The 12,004-nt window shown below is 38.0% G+C and overlaps 1 protein-coding gene across 5 annotated transcripts in view; it reads right to left on the bottom strand.

The window, feature by feature from the left end:
• Nucleotides 1-12,004, bottom strand: part of mypn (myopalladin) — a 301,418-nt gene that overhangs the window by 58,109 nt on the left and 231,305 nt on the right. For all 5 annotated transcript variants that reach the window (XM_069900832.1, XM_069900830.1, XM_069900829.1 and 2 more), the window contains 4 exons: nt 10,965-11,591; nt 7,592-7,736; nt 2,731-2,952; nt 2,478-2,627 (listed from right to left, as the gene is read on the bottom strand). In XM_069900832.1, the coding sequence (XP_069756933.1) occupies nt 2,478-2,627; nt 2,731-2,952; nt 7,592-7,736; nt 10,965-11,591 (1,144 nt within the window). The remainder of the gene's footprint in view (nt 1-2,477; nt 2,628-2,730; nt 2,953-7,591; nt 7,737-10,964; nt 11,592-12,004) is intronic.

The raw sequence follows: 12,004 nt of genomic DNA, 5'->3' as shown, positions 1-12,004 counted from the left end.
TGGAAGCTTTACAATTGCCTCATTTTCAAAATTATTATGAAGCAGCTCAATTAAGATTTATTCATTGCATGTTGGATGTTTTGTTTCCACCTATTTGGGCCAGGGTAGAATTGGCTAGTATTTCAGAACCTTACTCACATCATTTCATATTTAAGTGGAATTCTGTTTTATTACAGAGATATAAAGTTCCGATTTTAAAACGTTTGTTAGAGGTTTGGACTAAAAGGAATTTATTGATAGGAACAAAAGGTTAAATATCGGTTCACGCTCCAATATATCAAAATAAATTGATTCCTTTTTCGCTAAATAATAGATTCTTAAAGGAATGGCAGATTAAAGGAATAAATTTGTTGCAGGATTGGTTTGAAGAGGGTACATTTTTATCATTTAATCAACTTTAGAGAGAAATTTGGAATTTCAGTGAATTCTTTATTTGTGTACTATCAAACTAGAACATTAGTGAAAGATAATTTTGGAAGAGAAATGAAAATTCCTAAGTTAACGAAATTTGAGTTTTTGATTTCTCATTCATTAAATAAAGGTTTTAGTTCTGAGATGTATGCATTGTTGCAAGATACTATGGATAAAATAAATTTAGATAAATCTTGGGATAAATGGGAAAATGACTTAATTTGCGATATTAATCAGGCTGATTGGGAGACTATGTGGTTTGATGGCGTGACTAAATTGCTTAATGAAAAATATAGTATGGTTAATTATAATTTTTTGCATCAGTTGTATCTGACCCCTGAGAAATTGAAGATATATGGATTTAGTAATTCGGAAGTGTGTTTTTGATGTGGATTATGTATAGGAACATTTTTACACTCAGTTTGGTTTTGTGATAAGGTTCAACCATTTTGGAAAAAAATTAGGGAATTTCTTCAAAAATCGTTTAAGATTAAATTTTTATTAGGTCCAAACATTTTTTTGTTGGGTTGAACTATTTAGTGATTTGGGGTTGGACAAGTTTGAGACAGCATCTCTTCATCTAGCATTGGCTGTAGCACGTAAATGTGTTGCGATTTCATGGAAATATTTGAGAGGAATTCCCAAATGTAACTCGTTGGCATATGAGTTGTGGTCTTGTATTTATATGGAGAAAATAACATATAATCTGCAATGATAATTATGACTCTTTTTATTAAGATGTGCTCACCATATTTGAAATGTATGGGTTTAGTAATATTTTAAATTGTTGTATGTGGTTTTTTTTATGATGTTTTTTGTATGCTTCCCTTGCGGGGTTTGCTGAGGGTAGGTGGAGGGGGGTGGCTTAATTGTAGTTTTTCATTTTTATATTATGGATTTTGTATAAGTTTTTTCTTGAAAATTTTAAATAAAGTTTGGAAAAAAAAGGAATATGATGGCAAAGAGAATGGAGAAGTGGATCTCCTTCCTTTCGGTGAAGCTGTGTGGAGCCAGGAAGCAGCAGTTGCACTCTGGAGCCCCCATATATTTTTATACTAGGGTTAAGTGACAATTCTTTAAACAGCAACTATGGGGTCAAGTGGCAGCCCACAGGTAAAGACTTTGTGATCAGTGGCAATATGTATATTCAAGCTGACTTCGAGCTTAGTTCTGTGTTATCCATCCTCCGAATCAGAGAGATACTAATGGTGAAATCATTTGTTTGATCCAGGATTGTAGGAATATTCCTGGGGTAACTCAGGGATCAATGATCAGATTCCCATTCAATCAGAGCAGAGATGTGAAAATAAATAAAAACATATTACATCATTCTGGAAGCAGACTGCAGAAATGTATGATCCACATCAGATTTGGTCTTGGGCTGAATTGGAGGAAGTGCAATTTAGGTAAGAATGGTTGGGAACAGCCTAGTTGATCTGGTTCCTGGGGTATTCACTGGAACTGTGGAACTTGGCATTGCTTTTCTCACTCATTTCTCTTCCCACCTGGGTCTTCCACCTTGGACATCTGAAGACCCACCAGGTGAAAAGACACAGACCAGCAGTGGGAAAGGGTTTAGTCACCGTTCCTTTACTCATTACAGAGGATCATTTCCCCATTCTGTCCCCTGGCCTTTCAGGAGCCGTTACAACCTTCTCACAGTCCATGGACTCACAAACTATGCACAACACCAGCACATAAAAGGAACAGCTTTAGAATAGCTGAAATAGTTCTATAAAGGTTCAAAACAATATTTGAGAGCAATTCCCAAAGCCAGAGAGTTTCGTTGGCCTATTAGTAAATGTGAAAAATACTAAAATAGATTGATCATTGTTTTTAATGCAAAACATAGCACTCAAACTCATTATCTGGAGAAGGAAGATGGAAACATCACAATGTCCTCAAATGACCTGAAAGCACAGTTTTTTTGATAACGCAATGAATTATGTAGCTTGGCTTTCAGACCTGTACAACATTGAGACATAATTCAAAGCTGGCTTTCAATTATTCCAATGGAGATGAAAATAAAAAACAATCTGCCATATATTAAATGCAGTGGTACTCACTTGGGGGTTTGCTGCCATAACGGTGTAGTTTCCATCATCGTCATTAGTGGCTGATTCAATGGACAGTGTGCACGTACCATCACCTTCTCGTTTCATCTTAAAATGTTCATTCTTCTTAGAAATCTGCTTACCATCTTTAAACCAATATACCTTGGGTCATAAAGTATGCAAATGAGTGTATTTGCATAAATAAATAATTAATAATTGTAATTAGCAGTGAAGTTTAAATATCATAAGTGATCAAAAAGCTTACTTTTGGTACAGGTATGCCCACAAGTTTGCAGCTGATGGTTACTGGTGATCCTTCAACCACTCGGAAGTGTTTGAGCTTTTTGTCAAAAATTGGTGCGATGCACTTCCCTGTAGGAATATCGTCATGTTGTATTTCGTCATCAGATTCATCCACAGGAGTTCTCTCCAGGCGGAATTCAATTTCATTCAGAAGTCTTTGTTCAAAGTTGGACACCTTGTATTCCTGGAAACAGAGGTTGGCCTTTCTTCATTAATATAGTCAAACATTGATTATACGTTTTTAAGTGGAATTTGAAAACAGGATTTTGAAATGAACTATAGAAATACCAATATGTAGGAAGGTACTTGAGGTGAACTCAAGGTACTCTACATTACATGCTAAATGTCCAGGAGGCTTACCCAAAACAAACCTGATGCCAAATTAAAGCTAAAAGATGGAACTGTGAGCAATAGAGTCCCTAATGCACCTGATGGGCAGAAATAATGTTTTATTTACTTTGGAACACTGCTTTGACAAATGAGGCAACCTCAGGGAGGTGTGGACAAGATGAGAGTGAATCAGTTTATGATTTGTTCCAAGTATAATTAATTTAACTGACCATATAGCAATCTGATTTTGTTCACTTTGCTTGTGAAGATACAAAACGTTAACATTAATTGATGCATTGAAATACAGGAGCATATTTCTAATTCCTCAAAACAGGTAGGTTTGAGTCAGGTTAGAAATAAAAAATGCAAAGCATCTTAAGCACAAAAGGAATCCACCACAAAACAAACCACTAGACCAGGATGGTGGGGGACATTGTTTGGCAGGGAGTTGCATCTGTTTCAAAGAGGCAGCTATTAATTGGTTTATTTTAATGATCAAATTTCTGCTCTACTTTGGAAAATCCAGCACTTTTTTTTGAGGCTGCATGGAATTTACAAATATTTCCCTAAACCACAACAAAGTCATTAATAAATGATCAGGTAACATACTACAACACACTGAAATCCTCAACATTGCACCATCTCCTTCAGCCTGCCAGTTTTTCCCAGGTTTACTCCATTCTTCTCCTCACTTTCCCCATCACTCCTGTCTCTCCTATCGATGCCTCCCTCGCTAATATGCAGATGCCACGCAGTGATATAATAGGTTTTATAGAGAACCAGGTAAGACCTCACTGATTGGAAAGGGAGCTTGGGAACTGGCCCCTGTAATTTAGAAGAAGCATTAGAAATAGGACCGAGAGAATGGAAAAGGAAAGTAGGAATAGGGGCCAAGTTGATTTGTTAGGGAGCCAAACAAATCTAGTATACCTGGTATACTAGATAGTGAACACTGGCATTTCCAAATAGTTGGATAGCGAGTTATCAGAGATTTATGGTATCATGTTCCCCCAACCTTTCTCTCTTGCTCATTACACGCTGTCTGGGATGTAGTGCTGTTGGCTCACCCACCTGGATCCAGTCAGAAAATGTAGGTAACAGGAATGTCTTAAATTTGGTAGCAGCTGCAAATTTGCTACTACCCACATTGGTATCAGATCTGCAATCAGCCAAAGTTTCACTTATCTGCTGAATCTGTTTTAATTCACTTGGGAAGAGAAACCAGCTAAGACATGATTGATGAGATTAAGTAGTCAAATCGCCATTAATCTACTCAAGTGAAAGTTTGACACACACTATGGATGCTGTATTGTCTCTGTCAAAGTATTTTCAAAACTATAAATGTGATTAGGACTGACTAATTATTTCACTGGCAAAGGTTTCAATCTTTAAATTTTAAATCATTTGTATTAGTTTCAATAAGATCTAGCATTTATTGAGTTTAATTAATCTTAATTAATTCTCAAAGTTCCACCTGAATGCAAAAAACAAAATGTAAGGAGAACTTTTTAAAGATAAGGTTAGAATTGATTAAAGACGTAAAGCACAAAAATCTGCAGACACGGTGGCTGAAGTAAAAACACAAAATGCTGGAGAAACTCATCAGGTCAAACAGTGTCCTTTATGGAGCAAAATTAAAAATACATCATGGTATGTCTTTAATAGATTAAAGAGATTGGGTTTCAAAATGGTCACTGAAACTGAGGACCCTGAAAGCAGTTTTCTGACAGGAGGCTCTGCCATGGGTGTTATAATTTCGGAAGTGAAGGATACTTGGGGATTGGAATTGGAGGAATGTGGAACTGAGGATGGGAAATAATTTTGCAAATGGTCATGGAGCCAGGATTATAAATAAAAGGGAAGATTTTTAAATCAGCTCATTGAGGGATGGGGAGTTAGTGCAAATTTGCAAATTGTGAGAAGTGTAGATGACTGCATTGTTGTAAAGGTTAATTTACATAGAGGTTTACAGTTAATTATTCTGCTTTTTACAGTGGAAATGATTTTTCATTGCTCATTTAGCAGTGAAGGTCCTTTTAGAAACAAGAGTAGCTTACAAATTTTAATCTCACAGGAATAAATTTAAAAAAAAACAAGCAAAAAAAAGTTTTCAAGATCTAAATAATGGCTGCTGAAAGGGGTTCATCCCAGCAACACTGCAAACCTGGAACTGAGAGCTCGCCAGGATTTCAAACCCAAGTCCTTGCTCATGACCATAAATGTACGTTTTATAAATTAGGCACAGTGATTTGTAATGACCCTAGCTGAAATAACATCACTCACCATATCTGGCAAAAAAAAAGAATGATGAAAAACAGCTCAGAATTGAAGACAAATTAGTAAAACTTGGTTGTAAACCAGTGCTGCATTGCAAGTTGATTCCATCGAATATTCAAAATTTTACTAGCGTAAAAATAGGCTAATAAACACATGAATCTAAATGCAATATATTGTATATTGTAAAAATAAGAAAATGGTTCTTGGACCTGGGGACACCTTCACTGAAAATCTATACATAAAGAAGAAACAGTGTTGATGCACTAATGAACTACATGGATGGTAGATGCACACACTGGATGGAAAAGTTGTGATGTGGATAAATTAGATGATTAAAGGAGTTGTTTGAGTCCTTGGATGAATTAGATAGATTCTTGATAGATTGGCTGCTTGGCTAACTACTGGATCTGATTTTTATTAGAATAGATTTGTGACATAAATTATATGGATTTTGTGGTTTGATAATGGGATTGGATCAAGTTGACAGAAGAATTGAGAAAATAAATTCGTTGGATGAACTCAGAAAATGGATGTAGAGTTGAATGGATGGATGATTGTAATTGAATGGAAGATAAATGAATGGAAGAGGTAGCGTAGCAGGTAAGCACCACGCTTTACAACACCAATGACCTGGATTCTAATCCAGTGGTGTCTGTAAGGAGTTTATATGCTCTCCCTGTGTCTGCATAGTTTCTTCTAGTGCTCCGGTTTTCTCCTACCCTTCAAGATGTACAGGGGCTGTAGGTTAATGGGAGTATTTGGACAGGAGGGGCTCATGGGCTGGAAGGGGCTGTTATTGTGCTGTGTGTCTAAATTTAAATTTAATATCAAATGACAGGATGTAACAGTTGATTAGCTGGATGAGAAGGAAGGAAGGGATAACTTGGACGTATTGAAAATGGGTTATTGGATTTGATGGATGAATCCCTTGAATAATTTGATGAACTGTTGGACTGATAAACTGAAAGTCAGGATGGACAAATCACTAGATTTTAGGAATAATTAAAAAAGATTTTGATTGTTTAATAAATTAGCAGTTAATTTGGGAGGGTGATAGGTGAATGGCTCAGATGCTTTCATGAGAGAGAGAGAGAGAGAGAGAGAGAGAGAGAAAGAGATGAATGGATTGTATATCCTGATATAAAATTATAGAAGGCATTTTAACTGTTAAGTTTCAGAATGATAACCGAACAATGCCTGGAAATATGGAATGTTGATTTGGTTAGACTGCAGAATAATCAGCCTGGGCTATGTAATGGATATGATTGTGAATAATCACATTTAAAAAAAATTCAGACAACTTTTGAATCAAAATATGAAATGCTCTGTGCCATGCCTAGACACGAACCATGCATAAGGATATCAGAAGCGCTCTGTAGAATCAGTAGCATATTAATTCCTTGCCACTTCATTTAACAATTTGTAGCGGGTATGCTTTGCAGTTTGCATTGTGAGTACAATGGATTAATGGTGCTTCATTTCACATGGTGATGATTAGATCTGAATGCAGTGAGTAGATGCTGGCATCCATTAAATTACAGCAATAGTTTGCAGATACTTTGGTGAATGTTAATTGTGGCCGTTCAGTATTTTTAATGTGGATGATTAAAATGGGACGGACAAAGAAAGTGAACTTAAAAGTATGTACCTGCACCTCTTCCTTTACTTCATCAAAATTACAGAATGAAGGAGAATTTGGTCCAAGAAATCTGTGGGGCATTTTATCCTCACAAGTTCTTCTATGAATGAGGATCTTTACATTCTTCAACAGAATGAAAGTAGGACATCTCTTCCAGAAATTTACAAGTCCAACATGTCGGACATTCATGTAATCTAACAATTACAATCATTGCAAACAATATCAAAGTTAACATGTTCTTATTGTTTCTTGGCATGCCAACAGTAATTGACTGTTATTTAATAAATAGATCCTTAGGGGTAAATTCATTAAGTAGAATCTCCCAATGTTCTAACTCATTTGATGCATTTGCAAGATACAGAATAGATCAATGTATGCGAATCTTCTCCAGGATTCTAAAAGGCTCTTCATCGCGTGTTTTATGATGGAAGGAGGAAGGCAATTTTCCTGAAGATAACTTGTAATGCTTTCAGATCAAGGAATTAAAATATTGATATTTTTGCTCAGAAAGGACAATTCAGAAAAAATGCTGAACCTCAAATACATTTTTAATTCCCTCGAGGCAAGAAGCTCTCACCTGCTGTCCAGTATGGAAAACATCATCTTTGAAGTTTGACTTTCTGTCTAAGTCACGTATTACTGCATTCTTGTTTTCATATATTTCATCATTAGTGGATGCTTGAGGTGATCTCAACACTTTTTTCAAGACACCTTGTGTAGGACTGTGTTATTAAATAAAAGTTACACATTGTGACACACATATAACATGAAAATATCAATATTCTTCAAACAGAAGCATAGTATAGATATAATGGGTCTGATTTGCTCATCAGTGAACTGCCCATTTGCTCACCAGTGAGCATGATCCATATTGTTCTTCCAGTGTGATCAAATGTGTAGTTCACCTTGGAGTGGCCAGTTTCCAACTAATCCATAAAGCCCAGCATAGTAAAGGCTCTATTTGAGCACGTGGTTGGTGACACCCTGAGGTGGTTTTAATGGTTTGTGAAACACCGCTCTCAGGCACACCAAGAATCAAAAGTATTTTTAAATTGAATATTTATGATCATGTAAAAGCACCAGGAGTTATTAAAAGATAGAATAGAGAAACTAAAATTATTTTTTAAAAGATCAAAACCTAAAGAACAGTCACACATAGACAATCAAATAAATTTTAACCCAATGGACTCAAATAGTAGGCCCATTTCCTTGGCAGCTGTTTCCTCATCTTAATGGGCCAGCTGTATTTTTGCCCTCTTTAGCACAAAGGTTTACTAACCAAAGAGGCAGAAAATCTGGAACCCCCTGGTATGACACAGGTGTCCCAGGTTTGGCATTACTGAAGGAGAAGGCTAAACTATAAGTTTCTGCCCAGAGTTTTGAAATTATTAAATCCAAGTGTATCTACTGGATTTTTATAGGATCTATACCTTTTAGGATCTATATACTGCTTATGGAACCTGTTTCAAACTGGTCCCTGTGACACTCTGGAACATTTGCAATAAGTTAAGTAACCAGGTGGTTCCCAATAACATTGTCTGCTTATCAATCCACCTCAGAAAGATCAAATTGATGGCTGGTATTGATTGTAGAGAACTCAGAAGTGCCCAGAAGGGTACATTTTGGCAGAGGCACAGTACAGAGGAATCAACATTCTAGGCCTGGGACACAGGAAGCTAATACCGGATGGTTAAATTGGAAAATCATTCCACTCCAATGAATGAGCAGGGGATTTTCCATTGTTGGCCCTGTTTGAAGTGAAGGGATTTGTTTCATGAATGAACAAGTTTATATCATCAGCAAAGGGAATTAGGTAAAAATCAGAGACCCCCTCAAAAAATCAGATATTAAAATAGTAGTAAAAGTGTATCCATGATCTTATTTGGTCACTTTTACAAGTCGGTTGATTCAGACAATAAAGTCAAATACTCAAACATAATGGAGCTATTTTTCTTGTCTATTGGAAGCTACATAATTTTGAAATTCTGTCATTTGAGGGACCAATCAGGGGACATGATGAGGAGCAGCACATGCCAAGTTTTTTGGACCAAATTTTCGAGTCACATTTGATGGATCAACTTTTACACGGGTCATGGTTTTGGCTGTGGGAAGTACCTGCATCGTTCAAGGCGTCGGGAGCTCAGATGGCCAGGACTGGGTGGTAAGTCCCCATCGGGAGCTTGGAAGGGTGGGCGACCGGGGCCAAGAAGAGGTGTCTGTGGCCGGGGTGTTGGGAGCTTGGGTGAGCAGGTGTCTGAGGTGAGGGTTTGCAGTTGGGGCATCAGGAACTCAAACGGGTGGGTGGTCTGAGCCAAAAATGGAGGAGGGGAGTAAACTTTTATATGGTCTTATGGAAAAAGCGATTTTTGAGCCAAAAAAAGGTGAGGGGGGAGGGGTTTGACTTTTATACAGGATCGATTATTACACGAGGTCTGTGCTTTCTTGTTTTGGTTACCTTGTGAGTGCTCAGCTTATCTACAAGGGCAAATTCTGTTTTTTATGTCCTTCAGACTATTCTGATATTAATAATATTAACCACAAATGTGCAGCAAGCCTCAAACCTTTCTAGTTTAACCATGGAGGCTCACTATTCTGTCTCTAAACATCCGAGACGAGTGGCAGAGAGGTCGGAGAGTTTTATTACATTTTTGATATCTAACTAATTCAGCAGGCAAGAGGATGCTTCCCTGTGCTCCGAGACCCTGCTGGGTCCCTGTTAGAACAGTAAATAGCGCCGATGTTTAGGTTCACCAAATCACTGGGATTGCAATAGTCACGGGAGTAAACTCACTGGCCAAGTTTATATCGCTGCTAATGCACTGGATTGAGGTTTTCCAAGGTTGTAACTTATTTTTAAACTTATTCATGTTAATAATCACAGCACTACAGAATTAATGTGTTTTTAGTTCATGGACCAAGTGTTACATAGCCCAGTGTGTCTGGAAGGAATGGCTAGGGAACAGAGTAACTTATGCCAGAGTAACTGGCTCTCAGTTCAGTGGCAGGAAAGAGCACCTGTGTCTCTTAAGTCATTAAATGTCACAAATGCCCCTCTTCACCTTTCTACCATCTTCAGTCAATCAAATCCTTTCATTAAGAACAGGGATAACTTCTACAGAATGGTAAATCCTCTCTCTTTCAGTACTGACATTGTGGCCTCTGCAAAAAGTGTGGGCTCTGCCACGGCTTCATTCAGTTGAAAGGGCTCCAGCCTAATCCTTCATAACATCCAGAGTTGGTAAACAAGGGGCCATGTTCACACTCAACTGTTCAAGAGTTATTCTAGTCCAGGAGATGGCGTACACCACAGCAGGCATTCAGGACAGAAGAGAAACAACCGTATTCAACTCAATGAAAACATTTTTAACTTTTGTCGAAGAATTGATGAACTGGGGTGCTCTGTGACCTTCTTTACTTGACTGTCAAATTTGGCCACTGGTCACACCTTTTCGAAAGTGAAAATGGGTGTGAGATGGCAAGGGTACATCACACAACATTCTCAATCTATGTGCATAAACTTATTTGATTCAGATTTGCTGAAATTGGGCCTTATGGGTAGACTATGTAGATGGCATGATCCATTGCAGCATCCAGACTTTTTAAAGGAAACTGCTTTCATCTCCCAACCACAAATCTCCTGACAACTAACTACCTCTGCAATGGGCAGTACAGTTGGTGTAGTGGTTAGCGCAATGCCTTTACAGCACCAGCAATTTGTTCCGGACTGGGCTTCAAATGCCGCGCTGTGTATAAGGAGTTTGTACGTTCTCCCTACGTCTACGTGGGTTTTCTCCAAGGGCTCCGGTTTCCTCCCACCATTCAAAAACATGCCGGGGGTGTTAATTGGATGGCACGGATTCGAGGGGCCGAAATGGCCTGTTATCGTCCTGTATGTCTAAATTTTTTAAAATTACAAAAAAATAATGTTTATTTTTTTAACTGACACTTACATTACTGGAGCACTTTTGGGAAGACCCATTGCATTTGTAGGCTGTGCAGAGGGCAATGATGGCAGCACGGAGCTGAGGAAAGCCACAGGGTTCTGAACCGGACTAGGGCAGGTCTCGACAGGAGGTGATGCAACCCGAGTCTGATAATTCAGTAGAGTTGGGATAAAAGGAGCAGTTTGTCCAATTGCAGCTGCAGTGGAATAACTGTGTGAGACTGGAGTTGGCAAACTGGGGTAGGTATCAGGATGCAGTGACGCTGGTGTGAGTGGGAATCCAAAATAATTTTCTTTACCATCCTTCTTCTCTGTTTTGTGTGATATTGTGGTCAATGTAGGCAGAGGAGAGAGTGATGGAGAATAACTTTTGACCTTCTGAGCAGCAATGAACTGTTTTGGACGGGTGTAATGAAAGGCTTGGGGCAGGTTGTTGGCTGGTATTGGTGACTTGCTGGCAGAGGACATCCGTGCAGACAGCTGAGGTGTGGAAGTAGGAATATTCATGGTGGATGGAGATACAACTGAAAAGTTGGGCAGGGATGACAACTGTGTCGGCGATTGTGGTACGATCACTTCTTGCTGTTGTTCAAGAAGAACCTGGTTATGAAGTTGCTGCAACTGGAGGGGGTCTCTGCACACAGGAGAAACAAAACAAAGGTCAATAAATTAATTACAAGAGCAGATATTTGCAATGAATACACAGCTATATTAAGCAGTTTAAATAAACTTGTATGTTAAATGTCATGTACTGTAAATGGGTAAGTTGCAACAGACAAAAATCTTACCAACTTTTTTTAAGATTACCATCAGCTCTCCAATTTTGTTTTCCTATTAATTTACTTAACCCAATCTAGGATTAACCTGGTATAAAAGTGATCCTGTTTACTGACAAACCAGAAATAGACTTAAGATTCAGGTACACCACTTACTGCTTTATCCCATCAATACTCTCCACGTGAATCACAAAGTCTTGTACGATTGGTCTGATGAATCTGAGTAAAGAGTGATTACTACTGGGACATCAAGCAAAGAACGATGAGTATT

This window comes from Narcine bancroftii, chromosome 10 (assembly GCF_036971445.1).
Source record: "Narcine bancroftii isolate sNarBan1 chromosome 10, sNarBan1.hap1, whole genome shotgun sequence".
In the NCBI taxonomy this organism is placed as follows: domain Eukaryota; kingdom Metazoa; phylum Chordata; class Chondrichthyes; order Torpediniformes; family Narcinidae; genus Narcine; species Narcine bancroftii.
Note: the sequence above shows the minus strand (reverse complement) of the source record. Positions and strands in the feature narration are given on the sequence as shown.